At 37.4% G+C, this 22,379-nt stretch overlaps 1 protein-coding gene across 12 annotated transcripts in view; it reads left to right on the top strand.

Moving 5' to 3' along the window:
- LOC128985688 (AT-rich interactive domain-containing protein 2) overlaps positions 1-21,160 on the top strand; it is a 55,520-nt gene extending 34,360 nt beyond the window's left edge. The window contains exons 5-20 of one of the 12 annotated variants that reach the window (XM_054405472.1): positions 790-1,008; positions 1,489-1,667; positions 2,204-2,668; positions 3,093-3,257; positions 4,018-4,448; positions 4,804-4,984; positions 6,276-6,386; positions 8,802-9,002; positions 9,630-9,822; positions 10,264-10,814; positions 11,647-11,978; positions 12,772-12,931; positions 13,954-14,118; positions 14,805-14,855; positions 17,544-17,635; positions 20,438-21,160. In XM_054405472.1, coding sequence (XP_054261447.1) covers positions 790-1,008; positions 1,489-1,667; positions 2,204-2,668; positions 3,093-3,257; positions 4,018-4,448; positions 4,804-4,984; positions 6,276-6,386; positions 8,802-9,002; positions 9,630-9,822; positions 10,264-10,814; positions 11,647-11,978; positions 12,772-12,931; positions 13,954-14,118; positions 14,805-14,855; positions 17,544-17,635; positions 20,438-20,549 — 3,608 coding nt within the window. In that variant the 3' untranslated portion in view covers positions 20,550-21,160. Of the gene's footprint in view, positions 1-789; positions 1,009-1,488; positions 1,668-2,203; positions 2,669-3,092; positions 3,258-4,017; positions 4,449-4,803; positions 4,985-6,275; positions 6,414-8,801; positions 9,003-9,629; positions 9,823-10,263; positions 10,815-11,646; positions 11,979-12,771; positions 12,932-13,953; positions 14,119-14,804; positions 14,856-17,543; positions 17,636-18,238; positions 18,585-19,300; positions 19,462-19,516; positions 19,656-20,437 lie in introns of those variants that run through there. The other 11 variants (XM_054405464.1, XM_054405462.1, XM_054405461.1 and 8 more) reach the window with 11 other exon arrangements.
- Positions 21,161-22,379: the final 1,219 nt, after the last annotated feature.

Below are 22,379 nucleotides of genomic sequence, written 5' to 3'. Positions count from 1 at the left end.
ACCTGCAATCGTATTAAAGGTCTTAATTAATCTCCATTATAATTACAGCGACTTTTTTCTAGAAAATACCAGAATTGAATCTCTTGCAATGTGCAATGAGGTAAAAAACTGATATCTGTTGAATACGTTGATTTTTTTTAACAAAGCCAAATTTTAAGGACTCAATTGTTGACAACATTATTATGCTTAGCACACTCTGCAGGTGACTCAATCAACTATGTTTTCTTTTTTTCATAATGACAGAAATTGGATGATTGGCTTCAGCTGTTTTATCAATAATTCTGTAAAGGATGTCTACTACAGTATCTTAAAGTGGATGGCTATAGGTCTGACCTCAGAGGAGTATAAAATATTATTTACATTGCACTTAGTCCAACTATCTGGGAAACAAAAAACATGAATCTAGGACGTCATGCAAACTTTCTCTGTGTTGTAGTACTCCATTGACTACAACCTATACTTAAATTGAAATTTTTAAGTAAACGTTGGGGTTTTCTTACACTTTTCCCCCTACGACACTAGGCACTAGCCCACGATCGTTTTTTTCACATTACTTCAGGCTCGACCTAGGGGTTGCGGCATTCACACTTTGATACAATCCATTGGTGATTTGGCGGGATTTGAATCCAGGACCTCAGAGACCAAAGTCCCGCACTCTACCACTAGACCAGCTCGCTCCCAAAGGTTTTCTAACAAGTATGGTCATAGGCAGTTTTAAATTACCTTAGCTAGGCCCTGGAACTAATCCAACCTGTAGATTGTGGCTGTAACCTAGTGTTTTTGTTTCAGAAAACACTCGTTCGTACAACTGCTTGTCTACGGAGTTGTACAAGGCCTCAGAGTACGACAGACTCGCTCTGTCTCTCACCTCTCCACTGCCCAATGAACAAGACTTTGCCATCAACGTCTGCACCTTGCTGAGCAACGAAGGCAAACACCAGCTGAGAGTGGACAAACACCCTCGGCTGGTCACCTACTTGTGTGCCCACGCTGCTGTCTACAATCACGGTAAACAAACACGCTAATTACATCAGGTTTAAATTAAAAATTTATAGTGGTTCATAGTGAACTAAAAATGTCTCTTCAAGTTAAAGGAAACACCTGTAGCATAGTTGTAAGTTGTCCAGTGCGGAAATGTTTACCACCATCTTGGAGAAAAAGGTCGTCTTCGATTTTTAGAATTTTTGGAAGAAGCAGCTCGCTCCACTAGACCACTGGGCAAATTTCCACACCATAATATATCAGTTAATTTTGTTTATGTTAAGCTTAGTACAGTTTTATTTTCACTTTGTAAAAATAGATGCTGTAGGAACATATTTGTCACTTTATGTTCTTATTTATTGGAGGTAAAATATACAATGAACACAGTACTGTATCAATAAGCAGCAAGGTTGTATCCAACATTATCTGGAAGCACCGTGGTAAGATTGCAGTTTAGCACTAGTACTTTCTCGGTGCATCTCATTCTTATATTGTTGTCTGTGACAGGTTCAACCCGGGAGTTGTTTTTGGAATCATACAGCCGAGTGAGAGGACATTCCACAACACACTTCTGGCCTGACGTGTTGGCCAACCTGGACCTGCGGCCGTTGATGGATGAGTCTCGCTTTGTGCGGCAGCCAGCGTCTGGCGAGAGTAGTGAGGAGAGCGAGACTCCAGCTGGCGAGGTATATCTGTCACAACATTATTGTACAGTACCCCTGATGGTACAAAGTGTAATTTTAAGAGAAATTTCTCGTGTTGCGCAAACTGAAAACTGTGATGTGTGTGTCTGTACCTACCACATTTTCTAGGTCAGCACCAGGAACAATTCCTGACCAAAATCAGTTCTCTGTTCTTGGTTCCATCGGTTCTCTTTTCACATTGTTACGTCTAATAAGAAAATTACAATTGCTAAGAAATATGTGATTGGAAAAAAGAGGATTTTGCCATAATCTCAAGAGTTTAATAGCCATTAGTGTCGCCAATAAGCCAAATCCCTGTTAGCTACCAGAGTACTTTTACCAACATTTTAGTATAAATTCCCTCCACCAGTTCTTTTCCCCAAAACCATGAAGAATTGGGTAATAATTCAATGGTGAGAATTAGATTCAGTTACCAACATATTACTACTAAAACCATAAATGAATGATAGGTAGGCACAATAAAATTGATGTCACAATATCTATCCTAGGTTTGTAAATCTAACTCCCATATCTTACAGATGGAGGTGGCGGGTGACGGAGGTGTGGTGGAGTGCGGTAGTGGGGAGAGGGCCGGACTCAAACTGGAGCCCGAGGATCTAGAACTGTTTTGTCTGGGCCGCACTCTCGGCACTCAGGACTACTACGGCCAGCGAGTGCTACAAGTGGCTCACATCCTACGCAATCTCACCTTCGTGGAGGACAACATCCCCGTCCTGGCACAACACTCGACGTTCCTCAGATTCGTTCTGCTGTGCTGCGGCGCCCACTGGAACAATCTGCAGCAGATGGGCTTCGACATGCTCACCAACATAGCCAGTGAAGTGGTGCTCCGAGAACCTTACATGAATTATATTTTCAATGTGCTTAACAAGGGACTCGAGTCACAAGATAGGTTTGTGGTGTTATCGTGTATCGAGACTTTAAATAAATTAGGACAAAATGAGAAGAATGAGGAAGTGTTACTCAAGTGTTTAGAAGATAAGGTGAGTTAATTTTATCCTGTGACTTATTAGTAGCGCCTAGCTTAGTACAAATTACTATACCTAGTTAGGAGAATTCGCTTTTGTGTCATACTAACTCTGGGCTGCTTAACTATGGTAACATAAATAAATAAGAACCTCACTGTTTGGCTATCACTGTATGGATTTTATTGCTGTTTATTTTTGTTTTCTACATATATAAATCTTTGGGAGAGTAAAATTGTATTGTACTGATAATGGTTTTGAGGTCTATCATTTAAGATATCCAAACTTCCCCATTGGTCCAGACTTAATTTAACTGGAACACGGATCCAGTCCTGAGATGACCAGATGAAATAGATTATTCTGTAATCTTTCACAAAACGTGTCTCATTTCTTAACTAGTTTTCCTACCTTTGTTAGATTTATTAACACTTTGTTGTGGCAGGTTTACGAGAGGATATGTTCGTTCCTGAGCCTACATGACATTATGCTGCTAGTCCACACCCTGGAATGTCTGTACTCGCTCAGTTCCTTGGGAGAACGTTCCTGCAACTCTATTGTCAGGGTACACGGTGCTCTCGACACACTAGTATCACTCATCACCGTTGAGGTATGTGTGTATATAAGTAGTAATGTGTATAGTAGTAATGTAGTGTACATAGGTATGTTTGTATGTATTTGGTTCATTTTAATAATACTATAGAGTATGGTGTCTTCAGCTCGAAGATATCCTCAATCTCCTAATAAAGTCCTCAAAATTAAAGTTGGATTCCTGATGTCCCTGATATCCAACAGAATCTTATAATGTATCCCCGATTTTGATAAAATATTTAAATGTTTTAGTTGTTACTAAGGAAAGGAAAGGAAGTCACTTGGTCTGCAAGATATTTTTTCTGATCTGTGTAGGTTTTTTAGTTTAAGGAGATTAGTGTTAGCTTGTACTTGTGCTGATAAAGAATTGTATTATAATGAAACCGGGATATGAAAAGAAATTTATATTATTTGTTAAATTTATGAACATTTGTCATCATATTTAGCCCAACTGTAAAATTTATTATGAGTAAATTGTCCATTCCCAATTCATTATTATTAAATTTGTTTCTGGGGCATAAATGTTGCATCCCCTAATATTTTTTTCAGTCAATTTATTAGTAATTTTTATATAACCTCCTTAAAAACTTTGTCAGTCATTAGGTAAAAATAACAAGAGAAAAACCTAAAATAGCTTTATATCTACGCTTTTCGAGCATTCAAATTAACCAAAGTTGGTACTCTTATAGTATCTCTGAAAAAGCTTGCTAAGGTTTCTATAGATAAATTAAGGTAGGTCTATGGATGATTGTTGACTCAGCTATTGTGATGTCTGGCAGGCCCAGAGCTACGGTCCCAAGGCTTGTATCCTGATGCGTGTGGTGGAGACAGTGAGTGGAGGACCTGTAGGGCCTCAGACAGTGACTGCCCCTGCTCAGCTGGTGCCTGTCCCTCCTACACCTCTGGCACACAGTCACTCCACACTAGCCTTGCCTCTACCACCCACCCCTGCCGTGGCTAGACCTGTCTCCACCACTGTCACACCAGTAGTCGCCACCACGCCTCACAGAGTGATGGTGGCTCAGCAGCCCACGGCTCAGGTGGCTCAGGAGAACGAGCAGTTCGCACTGGCCTGGCTACGAGCCACTCTGGAGCCCAGCGGTGGAGCCAAGCTCGAGCAGGGTGAACTGTACAAGCAGTACATCAACTCCTGTGCAAAGATCGGCCGTCGCGGTGTCATAGCTCCCCTGCACTTCCCTAGATGTGTCAGGTAATGTTCACATATTATGTGTAATAAATGAAGTTACAGTGAAAACCTGCTAATCCGACATTAGTCTAGAGGTAAAAAAAAATATTTCTTGTTGTTATTTTAAGTGATAATTATTTTCGAGTTGGGAATGATCAGTTTTTTATGATAAGTGTTTACAAAAGTTTTTGTTTACTGTGTTATTCAACCTTTTCGCCAACTTGAACTCGACACGGCCATTTTATATTGGATAATCTAGATTCTTCTGTAATATTTCTCACACTAAGTAATAAAATGCTTGTTAAAGCGTCAATGACACACTACATACAACTCTGTAGAGCTATGTATATAGCTTCACTATATGAATGGTTGTTTACAGGTCTGTGTTTGGAGGCAGTGTGGGGCCCAAGCCAGGGCCTGCAGGGGACTCACTGCAGTATTATGAAGGCATTCAGGTGCGAGGACGACCAGCCCCAACCCCAACCCCTCCCCCACCCCCCGCCTCTCCCATCCTTAAGGCTCAACTGAGCGCTCCCACCCCTAACAAGAAAGAGACCAAGGTAGGTGTAGATGTTGTACACACAACTATGCATACCTCAAACATACCTCCACCCCCTAACTACCTTGTAACACTAATGGTTTTCTTAATTTGAATTACTAACAAGATACAGTAAAACCTCATCTTAGCAAAAATATAGGGGGCAAAGCCATTTAGGATTTAATACAAACCAGCTATTTTCAAATTCAATTAATCTCTTAATAATATACATGGTGGTATGCATAGTTGTGTTATTGTCTGTATTTTAATGTAGTATTTTATTTTAATTATAGTAGAGTATTATGATTTTTCTACTTTACTTTTGAAGATTGTCTTTATGTTATTAAATTGCCTTCCCAGGGCAAAATTGTGGTATATAACCTTGAACAACTATTAACTTATGTTTTGAAATCGGTTATTCTGTGGGGTTTTTCCTTATAAATTCTAGTACCGCAGTACGATGTTCCCCTAGAGAAGAATTTTAGGCTACAGCTACTCTACGCCACTCGTGACCCCTTTTTACAGAAAAACCAATGCGTCCAGCAGTGATTTTAGGTTGTGGCAACAAATACGCTCCCCATGTTATCTTACGGCACTGGCCACAATAGGCGACAAGTACTTCCTTAACACGCCCAGTCCATTCAATGTTTTACTCTTTATCTTGTTGTTCAGTTTGTGTCTGACATTCAAAAATTATATTGTTTAGTATAAATATTTTCACACTTTTCTATTAACCCTTTGCGGTCAAATGGCGAGTATAGGTTGCCGCCCGCCATTTTCCGGACTGCTCAAAAATGGCGACCTATACTCATAAAAAATCATCAAAAATCAAAAAATTGTATCTTTGAGGTCGTACAGGTCGCTAAACGCGCCATTTTCCCGATTGCTCGAATGGCAACCTATACTGGCCAAAAAATTTAAAGAAATTCTACCTCAAAGGGTTTATAGTATGTTTTAGCTTTATTTGGACAATTTCTCGTTTATTACATTTGTTCAAAACTTATTTAAAACGGCAATTTATTATGTTCCCCTTAGTAGGAAACTTACATATTCATTAAGCCAACTTATTTTACTAGACATGGATTTGTGGCATATTTGGGCCACATAGGTTTTGGTATCAATCAATAAATCAATTAAGGTATCCGTCACGCTTTTTGGGAACCCAATGGGAGACCTTAATTCACTGACAGATCTTGTTTTAAGACCTTAGACGATGATTTTAAAATGATAAACATTCCACCAATCCAAACGCTGGGTTTAATTTATTATTTGGCTAGTTGTTGTAGATGTTGTAGTAGTTGTGTTGTTGGTAGCCAAGTGAGGCGACGTCACACCCCCACCTGTCTCAGGCGCTGCTAGACAGTGGTGGGGGGGAGGGGACGGGAGGGCCCTCCTCTCTCATCAAGAGTCTGTTGGCCAACAAGGTAGCGACAACTCAGGCCACGGAACAGGTGCGTACTGCCACCACTCAGGCTACCCAACCTAGGCAACTTAAATCAATCAATTTTTAAAAAATTAGTGCTTTTAAGTAAAAAACCACCATTTTCCCTTGATTCTAATTCCCTACTCTGAGAGGTCCATTCCAATCTCGCGCTTCAATTATATAAATTTTGTTTTTATTTCCACAATTTGGAAAAACTCATTCTTGATTTGGTTTTAATAGTTGTACTGTAATAATTCTTTAACCTTAACATTCTTTTAAAGCCAGAATTTTGTAAAACAATTATTGAAATTGTTAATACAGTATTTAACTTTTGTTAGTGAGTCTAATTAGTAAAAGTATGTACATTCGACCCTTTTTTAACTGACCCTGCCCTAAAAAATATAAGTCGCCGGCTTATCTGTAGAGGAAAGTTTTTTTCAAAACTCTTCTATTTTAATAGACGACCTGTGTTTTATTCCGAGACCAAGGCAAGTGTTCTTGCACTAGTAAATTTACGACCACGCCACTGGATATAATGTAAATAAAAAAATTCAGATTTTACAGGTCTTTACATATTTACATAGTTGTCCGTTTTAACTGACCATTTATTGGTTATTTTTTGAATAAAAAAAGCTACTTGGCTCTAAGAACTTGTTGAAGAGAAATGAAGGATACACAACTAACTCACCTGAATAAATAGTTCCAGGAGGTTAAAAGTAAGTATCGGTATACAAAAGAAAAACAGTGCTAGAACAGTAACTGCCATTCTACCTATGAAGAAGCCTCTGAAAGGGGCAAAATATCAGTTTTTGTGTACTTATAACTTCCTGGAACTCTTTCGTCATGTGAGATAGTTGTGTATCCTTCCTTTCTCCTTAACATTTATAGTTTATTCAACCTAGGCCCATTCCTGGGAGGGTTGATTAAAAGAGGGTGTACCGTATCAATAATTATACTTATTATTAATGTAAATTGTAATTTTCTTTTTCAACTTTAAATCTTGAAAGTTATAGCATCAGAATGGATGCCGAATGTAGGATGTGAACCTCTATATCTCCTTTTCCTAAGGGTTGCTTTGTGGGAATCTCCCAATGTTTATGGTCAAGCTTGATACAACCGCAGAGGAGGTAGTGTGGTTGTGGTGTCTGGTAGGGTGTGTGGTGGAGGTTCAACCATTTCCGTGGTCATCAGGTGATCCATATTGGCATGTCATTGTGAGTGAACCGTAGTGCTTGCTGTGTTGTAACAGTTTGTTGTTGTGGTCTCTTCTTGTTCCTACCTCCTGACTAACCCGACTCACTGTAAGTACACCTTCCCATTTAACATTAACATTTTCTCTTTACCAAGTGTTTTAATCAATATGCTAATTTCTAAGATGTGTTTGTGTTGATTTTGTAGTGTGTTCTGACAAGTGTGAAAACTATTACTATTCAAATTACATAAATAATTAATTACTCCTAATAATTTGTGTTTATGAACAACCCTATACACTTTTAAAAGCTTGGTTTTTATCATTTCTTTGTAGTTCTCAAATTTGTGGATCTAATCATTTTATTTTTGGGATATTTTCTTTACTAACAAAAGAGTATTACTAAAATAACATCTTCTAACAATTTTATTAGAGAAGTATTACTAGATGTTCTATTTTGAAGAGTGATAATAACACATTCTATGTTCAATTCCAAGTTCACTATGCAGTTCCAAGTCTTGTGGCAAATAGGTATTATCTTAAGATGGTAAAGTAGATATTAACATTACTAAAAACATCATATTTATTATGCAGGTTGTGTTGATTTCTTATGTGGTCCTTGCGAAGGTGCTGATAATACATTTAATTTTTTATAGATTGGGATTTTCTCAAATTTTTGTATTTTGGATAATCTTTTGACAGTGCATATTAAGAAGCGTTTTGCGGGTCAGATTTTACTTTTTTCTGTAACTTAATATTTTTAGAGAAGTATTTTGACATTGGTTCAGTTAAAAGTATTGTAGTAAAATATGTGAGAAAGTAAAAGCCAAGGAGTGTTTTTGTGTCCTGAGTTTGTAAGACACTTAATGTAACAGAGACTACCATTTGAAGTACATGGCTTAAGGACCCTTTGTACTGCATGGTGAACAAGGAATGCAATATTTATAGCATTTCATAATTAGATTTGACAATTATTGTATCAAATCAATCATCTCAATTTTATTGCACAGTTTGAATAGTTATTTATTGACAATCAAACATGTTAACCATTGTTATCAGCAATGTATGAGATATTTAGACTTATCTAATATATTAATTAAATTCCCACTTCTTTACTTGGAAATATAAAACAAATATATTTAAACTAAAATCACAACATCAATTAATTTACAATTCACTATTCCATGCAATTGAGATTGCAGCTTGATGTGTATGTGATTGTAACAGGTGAATCAGAGGCAGCAACAACAAAGGTTACTACAGGCTGCTGCTGGACAAGTGACGACCACAACTGTGGTGACAACTGTGGTATCTACCGCAACCCCTACCACCACAAATGCCACCACGGTCAACAAGATCATCAAACTACAACCACCCGTGCGACCCAACGGCATCCGCAACTCCTTCCAGGCCATAGAGATCACCATCGTAAGTCTCATGGAATAAAGCAGTAAAATAATTGAGATCCAAAATGGCCAAAATTCTATTTGATATGCAAGATGGTTTTTTTCATATATTATTATAGGGTAATAGATGTTAATATCTAAAAAAAGCCACAAAATGAATCCCAAGTCATGGATCTCAGTTAAGTATCAAAATTACTAGATATATTTTCATATTATTTTGTTAACATCATCAGCTCAAAATGAAATCTTGTATTTTGTTAAATATTTTGCAAAAATATATGACATGTTAACAATATTGCAACATGAGCGTGAGACATACACCTTGACCACGAGATTTGTTCATGATGACGCTGCAAACGTAGGATATGTTCGCGATGGACCATGAGACACTTTTACATGACAATTTTTTTTAAATCTTTCCGTTAGTATAGATTGTTGACTTGAAGAATGACAATAATCTGTATTATCTTATCCACATTGGAATTTGGCACCTACTTACTTCTAGCAAACACACCTTTCAACTATCTTTCAGGAATAATCAATCAGCATACCATTTTTTGAATTCATGTAAAACAAATTTTATTTTCAGTACAAATACCAATTTAGGTAGTTGTGTATTATCCTCATAGTTGTGTGATTGATTTTGCAGGACGGGAAGGTAGTGAGTGACAACTCAGAGAGCAATGATAGCACCAGTACGGGTCCTCCACCCCCACCTCTAGCCCCTCTCAGTGGTGCCAACCTACGCAAGCCTAACAACAACGTCAAGATGGAGCTGGACGACTCTAACTCTACAGGCAACAACTCCATCACCTCCTTCAAAGACACCTGCAGTGCCACTGGTGAGTAGTCCTGTGTTGAATCATCCCTTTACAATATCACCTTAGTAATCATAGGTATGGGCCTTGATTGATTCCATTTTCAAAGACCTATCTCTACTTATAGGGTCAAGATAGACTAAATAGATATGCCCTTCCCTTTGAAACAAAACAAAAATCAAATCTCCTGGGATGTATGGTACATGTGTTTTAGGTTCGGTTGCTCTGGCATAGATGATCTCTGATTAATCTTACATAGATGAAGATGGGTTTTTCAAACAAAAATTGACATATTTAAGAATTAATGATGTAACGATGATTTTCAAGGTTAGGAAAAGGTGTTCATAAATATTATAGGTAATATAGAGGCCATATTGCTTACAATGAGTATACATATTGCATATATTATTTAATGAGTAAATACTCATTAGCTATTCCTTAGTACTAAAGTTGGTCAATGTACAGGTGGAGAAGAGGGTGAAAACTCATTAACCAGCTTTGAAGGAATTTTATTCAACGGTGTACCTAATTCATTAGACGTTGACGACACAACAAGCAAGGATTCCACTCCAAAAAGTTTAATGTTGGCAGATTTACTAGAGAAGAATGTAAAAGCGGAAAAAGAACCTCCGATGTTAAATGGTGCTTTAAGGTTAGGGGAGAAGGGGTTAGAACTAATACCAGAGAAGGAGAAGTCCCTGAAGAGGCCGTCGTCGCAAGAGAACGGCTGTGACACGGAGGCTAAGAGACCTCACATCAACGGTGATGCTTTCCCTGAGGAGAAGAAAGAGGAGGAGGAAGGCGAGGTGAAGGCATCGTCGACAGCAGCCAACTTGTATGCGTCGTTGGCAGCGGAGTGTGTGGACGATGACGGAGACGAGGTAGTGGAGGAGACAACCCCTACGCAACCCCTCATTGTCACTGCAGCCCCCGCGCCACGACAGATACTGGTTACTGCTGTCAACCGCATGGGCCAACACTACGTTGTGGCTCAGCCCCAGACTGCTCTGGTCCAGGTAAATAATCATTGTTCATCTTATTTTATACTAAAACTGTGTCCATTTAACTGGAAAGACAGGAAAACGGGGAAATCGTATGTGAATTTTGGTGCTTCGGAAAAGAAGAGCTAGTTAAAAATAAACTTAGTAATTCTTAGAATAGTTGTAAATAATACGTGAAGCGTAGTTTTCAATAATTAAATATTACCGAAATTGCTACTTCCTAATATGGGAAATTTGTTAAAACCTAGGCCCTTGTGCACTATGTTACATGCTTAATACTGAGAACAGATTTTCACATCAGATGTTTTTATGTACCTCTTAAAAAATGCTCTAAAAATTTGAGATTTTAATATTTAGAATCCAGTTTTTACATTCCTCAATTTGACCCTCCCTAATGTTGGTTGGAACGATAATGAACTAAAACCAAAACCTGTAGTAAAACGTACTATAAACCAATGTACACAAATTTGTGTATACTATATGGTCGATTTTTACTTCTTGAATCGGTGCTATTTCAGATTTTATTTAAGCTTTCTAAGTTACCAGTTGAAACCAATCAGTTAGTTTTATTTTTCAACTGTTAATTTAACCTGGAAATTTCAAATCTCGATCCTTAACACTGTGGAGTTGTCATTAAATTGAACTTTCATGGCCTGCTGGACACCCTGATTAAGTCCCTCAGAGCTTCAATGAACCTAACTAAGTAAAGGAAGAGTGAGTGGATGTTAAGAAATCTTCTACATTTTTTGAATAGTTACTGAGTTAATTGAAAATCCTATAGTTAATTGTCTTGTATTGAGAGAGAATTCATTTGTATGATTTTACAATTGGAATTTTGTTTTCAAAGGGCCAGACACAGACAGTTCTGGTGGCTCAGACTGCCCAACAACAAGGCACAGGCGCCAAGACAATAATCATCCTGCAGCCTCAGTCAGTGTCTTCGACCAATTCCGCGCCCCCTCCCCCCACACCTACTCCGCCACCTATACCTCCGCCTGCCCCTCAGAAAGTCATAGTACAGAGGTTACAAAGCCCCCCGCCTGCGCCTACACCTACCCCTCCTCTTAACACTAATCCTACACCTCCTCCCTCGCCCAAACCTGCCTCTGCTACCCCCACTCCTGTACGGTCTGACACACAGCAGGGCCACTTCTTGTGTGAGTGGAGAGGGTGTATGAGGTAAGACACTTCAAATCTCCTCTCTGCATGTGTTTTATCTTATTTTGTTGTTTTCTGAGCTTTTCTCTAATTTTGTTCTTTTTTTAGTATATTCTTATTTTTTTATTTTTTGAGTGTTTATCTTATTTTGTTCCTTTTTTGAGTGTTTTTCTTACTTTGATATTTTTTCTTTTTTTGTTCTTTTTTGAGTTTTTTTTCTTATTTTGTTCTTTTTGAGTTTTGTCCCTATTTTGATCTCTTCTCTGTTCTTTTGTTATTTTGTTCTTTTTGAGTTTTTTTACTAATTTTGTTCTTTTTGGGATTTTTGAATTTTTTCTTTTTTGAGTTTTTTCTTGATTTTTCTCATTTGTGTTTTTGCTACGGGTAATGTTATCTCCTAGGTTTCCCAATATTTTACACGTTGACTGTCCCATTTGCCTCCAGCCACTAGGTTATAAATGTTTTCCTTGAAAATATCACGTATTGTATATATTTGTCAAGTGTCTTTCCATCTAGGTTTTTGTATTGTGTCACTATAAAAGAGTTTTTTGCGTATATTTCTTCCAATCATTATGAAAAATTTAGTCTCCATTTTAACAGACAAGAATGTTAGGTTTATGACATACTTTTTACCCCTATTGCTCATGTGTTTGGATGAAGTTTCTTGGGGATTAATAGTAAGATTCTCAAAGTGGAATGAAGTTAACTAAACCTACAGCATGTATTCAATGAGGTTTGTTATGTGTTTGACTTGTGATTACAACTACGATTGAGTACTGTATAAACGTTGTGATAGGAAGGTGTATGTTGACAGGAACTTCAAGTCTGCCAATGAGGTGTACATGCATGCGTGTGAGGCTCATTGTCCCAGCGGCAGTGTAGAGATACAGTGTCTATGGGAACGGTGTGACGCAATGAAGAGGAAACGCTTCTCACTCATGACACACCTCTACGACAGGCATTGCAATGCCGACGTGAGTTTATCTTCATACTAAAATAAATTGTTTAGTAAACTGGTCTCGGCAAATCGTAGGGAAATGATCTACAATTAGATCCTTCAATTAGAGTAGCAAACAGGATGTGTATGTGCCCGAGAACCCATCCTCCCCCCCCCCCCCAACCAAAACTGTCACGTTGTTTTTTTGGCGTGACTCTATTTGTTGTTGGGAGCCTTTCCCTCATCCCCCCCCCACATCATCTCATGGACATTTTCCATCACATTTGGTAAAAATAATTTACTGTTTGCATTGGTTCCGTAAATAAAAGAACTACAGAACACTATACTTGTATGAGCAATTATGTTAAAAACATTGAGCTTAAAATAATGCAACAACAATGTTAAAAAGAAGGTCCAAACAAATGGTTTTTATTTACATTGCTCTCTTAACTCATTGATGACCACTCACGGGTCCAGCCCTTTACCACATTTTGCCTCGAGGAAATCATACTGCTAACCCACTGGCACACAAGTAGTACGTTGAATCCAACCTTCGAGCGCTACTGTCATTCTGTGCTTATACTGGCAATCTTGCTGTTAGGCCGACGGAGGCATGGTAGCTCAGTGGGCTAAAGCGTTGCACTGATGAGTGTAGCATTGAGGTATTTTTCAAAATGCGCAGGTTCCAATCCTGTACATGTGAAATGCATATTGACCTTGCTTATGAGTGGTTTAGCTGGAGGGAGGGCCCACTTTTAAATAAACAGTGTCTGGCTTGGGTGGAAGATGGCCGCATTAGTGAGTTTAATAAGAATTACACACAACTTGTCTTGCTTCATTTAACACTGGTATAGAGATGAAACACAGATTTTTGTTCTTTTTTTGTTTTTATTTTAGTTAAAAATAGAAATATCGTGTTGAAATAAAAAGGACATAACCTAAAAATATTTATAACGGATCTGTCGTCAATGGGTTAAGGGCTTAAGCATTTTTAAACTAATTTGGATTAGTAGCACATTGTATTTTGTAATATTACACATGCTGAGTGACTGGTTGTAGGTACTACGGATGATGGCAGTCCGGAGAAAGCAGCTGTCTGTGAGTGGACGCAGCGAGATTCCCCCACCTACTCCTCCCACCCCCCACCCTGGCTATGCTCCTAACGCTGCCTTCCATGCAATAAAGAGGCACGCACTCGAGTTTGTAAATCCCAAAGAAATGCAGGTAATTATCATTTGATTTATAAATTGGGTACTTATTTGGGCCTAGGGAGTACCTATTCTCACAACACAACACAGCTGTCATAATTATTATGTATTTCAAAGCTAGGTTTATGAGAGTAATATCAGTAATATTTCTATTACAGATTTGTCCTGCCACCATAAGCCACACTTTTGCTCCCCAAATGCTCTAATTCAAGTCAAGGCAGTTAAAATGTTACTTGTACTGTTCTGTTATTATTATTATTATTATTTTTTTTTTTGCAATTTATTTGTTTGGTTTTTAGTGAATTAATGACCTGACCAACACACTAATTTAATAATAGCCAAGATTACACAATTTTTGGTTAAGTTGCAAACAGACAGTGCCTCAAAAAGTCAACCTTTTTAGCTTGTTAATGAACATTTCTTCCCTGTTGACATATTTTATAAGGAAGAAATGTTAAACAAAGACATCATCAAACTTAACTGTCTACTAGAAATGTTAGAAATAGGTACTCCATACAACCAATAAGTACACTACCTTACTATAGCATATTTTCTTCATAACTTGATCGAAAACTGAACTGAATAATATGATTGATGACTTGAAGAGCTAAAATCAAACAAATGAATGACTCAGGGGTGTATTTATACTCAATAGTATGTTGTTGAGGAGAGAGTAGTTGATTATGGTGTTGTGTTTGACAGTCGAGGGCTGCCAAGCCGGGCCCCTGCCCCTCCCCCGTGCCCACAGAACAGGTAACAGTAACAGCAACGCATGCGTGTGTCACAATGTATTAGATGTCGTCTTGTGGCTTACAATGTGGGGTCCTGCGAAAATTATAAACCTTTTGTCCGCTTATCATTTGTGTTAAATTGGAAATTATAGTATTAAAAACCACAACAATCAATAGTAGTTTTGTTTTTGATCTAATGATTTTTTGTATTATCTTAGTGTTAGTTCTTGTTAGGCCTACAAGTTATTCAAAATTTATTGTTACAATAAACCATTTTGTGTTACTTTTCCCGTGCTGAAATCATGGAACACATTTGCTAGTAAAGCAGGATAACGTGAATGCTCAATACATTTCTTTCAATAGTAAATTTGCTGAAGCATAGATAACGTTTACGAGCTAGCCTTTTACCTCAATTCAATTGGTTTGGTTATTAAAATAGTAATTACAGATGGGCACAGCCAATGTACTAATTTATGTAAAATCACTCTAGGATAGGATTGTTATTTTCAGAATAAAGGAATAGCTAAAAAAGGTTACCTGAGAAAAAGTCCAGGTTGCCCATAGTACACACAGAGGACAAGATGTAATTTCATATGGGACACTGAGAGATGCATAAAAATTGCTTGGGCAAGAAGTTTGTTGTCCAACTTTCTTTCCCTTAGGAAAATAGTATGTCTTCTGTGTGTAAATTGGCCTACCTGGACTTTTCCTAAGAAAATTAGAGTAAATGTATTGGTTCTAGGTAGAAAAATAGATCAATTTGCAATTTTTCTCCTTTTAATATTGAGGTATTTTATTCATTAGCGCATGGTGTGATTTCCCCCCACTGCTTTTTAAGTTATTCGCACATGCTTGTTAGCTTCAATGTGTTGTAGCAAATTAAGTTGTGTGTTTTTTTGTAATAATTGGTACTTAGAATACAACATGTTGGTAGAAATAGGTGATAGTAATTTCTAGTTAGACGTGAATATTTAAATTATGAAGTGGTTTTGAAAATGTAGTTTTAGAATAGCACCTAAAATGAAGTAGGCATATCTCTGAATTTTCTAAATCATATTATTGCAAATCAATTGACTCTTTAAGTGTTAGCATTAAAGAGATCATGTTTTGGATTGAAAATATTATAATTGGAGTTATTTATTTTGTTGCCCGTGGCACTTTCAAAATACTGTAGTTTCTCTTTTCGCTTTATCTAATCAATGAATAAGAAGAATAACCTATTTTACAGCATTAACGGCAGTGGAATAAACACAGGATCAAACATTGATTTTGTGCTTGCAATAAAAAACATAATTTAGTTTATGGTGTATGATTGCATTATTGGCATGATAATTTTAATCATAGGGCAGTAATCAAGGAATAAATAATGGGTTTAACAGTTTCACTTGTAACCCTTATTGTAAAAGTCCTTGGAGCCTAGACATTCTCAACTCATCAAACAATAAAAAAAGATACAAACAAATTTATAATCTAACAGTATAAAATTGTAATACCTTGAATGGTAGTTTACGCAACGATAACGTAATTATCCTTTACGATACTCGTAACAGTTTTAAAGGGGTGTCGTAAAGACTATACTTGCACAATCTTTGCATAAACTACTATTTTAGTTAAGATAGGAAATGTTTAACTTTGCTAATTTAAAATTAAAAATTCATATGGTATATAATGCAATGATATGTGATAATTCTTATATTCATGGCAAACTGTTGTAATATTTTATACAGTTTACTAATATCAATTCAAATACAAACCCGAACTGATATAAATACTGTAATATAAACTTAAAAGATTCGCCGTAGTCAACCGACTTGCTGTGTGAATCCTTTCATCTGCATGTAAATGGGGGAGAGTTTGAGGGTATGAAAAAAATAACAAAAGGAAAGGATAAAGAACATTGAAACTTGGATAATTAGTGTGTGTAGAGAATCATGGGAGTGTACAGTTGCAATTCCTAGAAAACATTTACCAAAGTGCAATAATTATACAACTCTGGCTGCACTTTTTGCACTTCCTTATCCTCAAAACCTTTCTGGAGTTCTTACTTTACCATGTAATGTGTCGCTACTCTTTGTAGGGCGTGGACTAAATTACAGCACAACCACCGGCTCAAAATTAAAAAAATTACAGCGCAGGTTATTGCTACCTTCCTTCCACAAGAATCTTATCTGGGGTTTATTTTCTGGAAAATCACACCAATACCTTTTTATTTGAAAATAAAATCTTCATAAAGGCAGTTCTTTTGTTTTGTCTGTTCATTTAAATTATTATTGAACAACATTTTTGAAGCTCTTAATTATTGTTTAACATTAGCTTTTATGAAGCTAGAGAGTCACTAAAATTTTGTTCACCTAACACTTTTGCCATCAAAATTTGTTGAAGAAAATAAAATATTAAAGGTGATTCTTGATTTGGTAGAGGTGATTTGTTCCAATTACAAATTGGTTGCAAATCTTTCTAAAATCTCTTTTTTTCTGAACACAGCCCTCCCCCTTTCCTTTAGAAAATAGGTAGGCTGTCTTTAGGTTTTATAAGTTGTACTCCTGTACAGAATTGATTGTAGCAAATATAGCTTGTAAGGGAATTTCTGTTGCTAATGTACATGTATATGAAATAAATCATAAACCTAATGACTCCTATTGCTGCGATTCTGCAGTCTCGGCTAAATTATATCTCTTATTTCTCATTGAAAACAATCAATTTGTTCCAGGACGACAATGAGGGTCCAGTCACAAAAAGTATCCGTCTTACTTCCGCCCTTATCCTGCGAAACCTAGTCATTTATTCCACCAACGGTAGAAGGTATGAAGTTTTAATTTGTTCTAAATTTAAAATAATAATATTACTTTAACAGAATAGTTTTCAATATTGATATGAAATAACTTTTAAAGATATAAATTGTTGAATATTTCTTTCAGAATCAAGTCTTGAGATGCATACAATGTTAGGTATTTTTAACCATTTTATTATCTTATTGGCAGTTGATAAAATCTGGTTCACTTAGGTCACTGGTTCATTGTGTTCAGAGGATAAATTTACCAGGAGTTAAGCTGTAAAGTTAAACTCAAGTACACAACTCAAGTAATAAGTGCCATGTTTGAGCAATAGTTAACGCTTAACTTGTCACTGTTTAACCTATCTTGTTAATGATTTTCAAAAATTAAAGTTTACTGGTATAAAACTTGAATTCAAGCTAGTTCCAATCTTTCAACGGCCCCTAAATGTTTTATATCACAGGAGACATTTGTTGATATTGTGATGACAACAGTTTATTGGATAGTTTGGTCATATTACTGATCAATTTTTATTTGGATGGATCACATCCCAATATTTAATACCAGTTACAATCATTGGTAAACAGGTAGCTTCAAACAAAAGCTTGTAAAGAGATCTGTTGTTGTTCAGGTACCTGACAAGCTACGAGCCCCATGGGCAAGTTAAGCGCTCAGCAACGTCGAGTATTGTCTCCAACCGTGATATTAGCTTGTTAACAGAGTTGTTGTTGTTCAGGTACCTGAAAAGCTACTATCCCCACCTGGCGAGTTAAGCGCTCAGCAACGTCGAGTATTGTCTCCAACCGTAATATTAGCTTGTTAACAGAGCTGTTGTTGTTCAGGTACCTGACAAGCTACTATCCCCACCTGGCGAGTGTAGCGCTCAGCAACGTCGAGTATTGTCTCCAACCTTAATATTAGCTTGTTAACAGAGTTGTTGTTGTTCAGGTATCTGACAAGCTACTATCCCCACCTGGCGGGTTAAGTGCTCAGCAACGTCGAGTATTGTCTCCAACCGTAATATTAGCTTGTTAACAGAGTTGTTGTTGTTCAGGTATCTGACAAGCTACTATCCCCACCTGGCGGGTTAAGTGCTCAGCAACGTCGAGTATTGTCTCCAACCGTAATAGTAGCTTGTTAACAGAGTTGTTGTTGTTCAGGTATCTGACAAGCTACTATCCCCACCTGGCGAGTGTAGCGCTCAGCAACGTCGAGTATTGTCTCCAACCTTAATATTAGCTTGTTAACAGAGTTGTTGTTGTTCAGGTATCTGACAAGCTACTATCCCCACCTGGCGGGTTAAGTGCTCAGCAACGTCGAGTATTGTCTCCAACCGTAATAGTAGCTTGTTAACAGAGTTGTTGTTGTTCAGGTATCTGACAAGCTACTATCCCCACCTGGCGAGTGTAGCGCTCAGCAACGTCGAGTATTGTCTCCAACCTTAATATTAGCTTGTTAACAGAGTTGTTGTTGTTCAGGTATCTGACAAGCTACTATCCCCACCTGGCGGGTTAAGTGCTCAGCAACGTCGAGTATTGTCTCCAACCGTAATATTAGCTTGTTAACAGAGTTGTTGTTGTTCAGGTATCTGACAAGCTACTATCCCCACCTGGCGGGTTAAGTGCTCAGCAACGTCGAGTATTGTCTCCAACCGTAATAGTAGCTTGTTAACAGAGTTGTTGTTGTTGTTCAGGTACCTGACAAGCTACGAGCCCCACCTGGCTAGTGTAGTGCTCAGCAACGTGGAGTCTTCTGTCTCCAACAGTAATAGTACCTTGTTAACAGAGTTGTTGTTGTTCAGGTACCTATCAAGCTAAGAGCCCCACCTGGCTAGTGTAGCGCTCAGCAACGTGGAGTCTTCTGTCTCCAACAGTAATAGTACCTTGTTAACAGAGTTGTTGTTGTTCAGGTACCTGACAAGCTACGAGCCCCACCTGGCTAGTGTAGCGCTCAGCAACGTGGAGTCTTCTGTCTCCAACAGTAATAGTACCTTGTTAACAGAGTTGTTGTTGTTCAGGTACCTATCAAGCTAAGAGCCCCACCTGGCTAGTGTAGCGCTCAGCTACGTGGAGTCTTCTGTCTCCAACAGTAATAGTAGCTTGTTAACAGAGTTCTTGTTGTTCAGGTACCTGACAAGCTACGAGCCCCACCTGGCTAGTGTAGCGCTCAGCAACGTGGAGTCTTCTGTCTCCAACAGTAATAGTACCTTGTTAACAGAGTTGTTGTTGTTCAGGTACCTGACAAGCTACGAGCCCCACCTGGCTAGTGTAGCGCTCAGCAATGTTAAATCTTGTCTCCAACCGTAATAGTAGCTTGTTAACAGAGCTGTTATTGTTGTTCAGGTACCTGACAAGCTACGAGCCCCACCTGGCTAGAGTAGCGCTCAGCAACGTCGAGACTTTTCTGCAACCGTAATAGTAGCTTGTTAACAGAGTTTATTTATTTATTTGCCAACGGAATTACACCAATTTTTCAGTTTGATTACAAATAAAGAAGTTGTTGTTGTTCAGGTACCTGACAAGCTACGAGCCCCACCTGGCTAGTGTAGCGCTCAGCAACGTGGAGTCTTCTGTCTCCAACAGTAACAGTAGCTTGTTAACAGAGTTGTTGTTGTTCAGGTACCTGACAAGCTACGAGCCCCACCTTGCTAGTGTAGCGCTCAGCAACGTCGAGTCTTCTGTCTCTGACAGTAATAGTAGCTTGTTAACAGAGTTCTTGTTGTTCAGGTACCTGACAAGCTACGAGCCCCACCTGGCTAGTGTAGCGCTCAGCAACGTCGAGTCTTGTCTGACAGTAATAGTAGCTTGTTAACAGAGTTCTTGTTGTTCAGGTACCTGACAAGCTACGAGCCCCACCTGGCTAGTGTAGCGCTCAGCAACGTCGAGTCTTCGCGTACCATCGCACAAGTACTCTTTGACCTCAGTCAGCCTGCGGCGAGGTGACCCCAGGCCTCCTAACTTCAGTGCAATTATTAATGTAACTCGTGTATATATTGTAAATACTCGACTTTTATATATAAATGTTGTCGACACTGTCCTATATTGTTTTTCACTCGTCGATCTGTGTATGAATTAGGCGTCCTGTAGATAAGTACTGGGCCATCGTTGTGAATGATCAAGCAGTATTAGAGTGGAAATAAACATTGCCACGGATCGTAGACTAGTAAATATATTATATTGTTTCCAAACAGATGCTTATTGTCTTTTTATAAATATATATATATAAATATATAAATAAATTATTTATTGCGCGAGTTTGTGTGTACGACTAAACTGTCTATTGTTTATATCGAAACGACTATTTTCGAGGTTATCGACTTTTGTACAGATTTAGTTAAATTCTTTTGTGTTACTGTGGCTTCGTAATCTGATTTTAACGATGGCCATAGATTATTTATAGTTTAATGTACATTGATCTTTTAAATATTGGTTAAAACCAAAAATTTTGTATTTTTTGTACGATAATTTATATAGAAATCAATTGTAAAATATTACTAGCTAGTGTGAATCTCATATCGCTAACACTGGTTATGTCTCTGTTGTACTGCAATTATTTTGTTATTTCTGTACTTATAAAAAGAAATGAGCTCAAAATGAACTGAATTTTCTGAGCGTTATTCCTATGTTCCCAGTTGAATAATAAACAATGCAATGAAATCAACAATATTATGAGCAAAAACTGGAAATAATTTAATATTAAAGCAAAATTCATCCATCAGGGAATTTTTAGGGGTGGGTAATTTAAATGGAGTATTTATAATCAATCTTTGAAATTTTTTTCCCAACCTGAACAGTTACATCAATATTTTGAGCTTCTTCAATATCTATACTTTTTATTTTTTAAACCAGTGATGGTCCGATTCCAGAACTTTGGTTTTGATTCTCGATTCCGCACTCAATACCGATACCTGTTATAAATTCATTTAATAACACATAGATGTAACTTCTCGCTACCCTTATGAATAAAAGAGAATTTTATTAATTTTTATACAATAAGAACTGCATTTGGTACATCTACATAATGTTCCATATTGCACTTAAATTGCTTCACATAAAATCACATAAAGGTTCTCTAATATCACTCGAATGGAGATCATCATCCATTTTTGAACAATTCACTACACACAACAATTAAAAACAAAATAATTCACCAATGGCAACGCAAACTCACGGCATCTGTAAAAAAAAAAAAAATCATGTAACAATAAAAATAGATCGCTAAACGGCCGGCTCATACAGTCACCATGAAGCCCTGAATTAGCTGAACGGTTTAGTATAAGTACGCCGGGGCATTGATCATACATAGGTAAAAATAACAAACAAAATGGCTAGCAGCCATCTTGGGTAATTTCAAACAGCTGCTGAAGAGTTATTTATCGGCTTAAAATATTTTCTCCAAACACCAAAGGACCAACTCCAACTCCAAGGACTCTTAAATACTGAGTTAGTCTTATCTAGTAAGAAATGTTTACATTCACTCAACTCTGTATTGTAATCAAACAGAAAGGTAATAATAATAACAACAACGTATTGCATTATAAACTTTACTATGTCAAAAGTATACAATAGTGGAAATAGAATTACATTGCTCTGAAAATATTTATTTTTGTGCAAAATTTAATTTTAATACATTGCTTTTTTAGTCATTGTTCCAAACAATAGGAAAACAAAACAAACTTTAAAAGTATACTCACTAGTAAATTGGTTAAGGGTGCGCTCTACCAGTCCGTTGCATGCTATTGCAAGGGTTTAGGATTCCGTCATTGTCGGCTT

Source organism: Macrosteles quadrilineatus, unplaced genomic scaffold (assembly GCF_028750875.1).
Source record: "Macrosteles quadrilineatus isolate MER2022 unplaced genomic scaffold, UCM_ALF_1.0 Scaffold_2__2_contigs__length_208266976, whole genome shotgun sequence".
Taxonomy (NCBI): domain Eukaryota; kingdom Metazoa; phylum Arthropoda; class Insecta; order Hemiptera; family Cicadellidae; genus Macrosteles; species Macrosteles quadrilineatus.
This window is presented reverse-complemented; position numbering and strand designations above follow the sequence as displayed.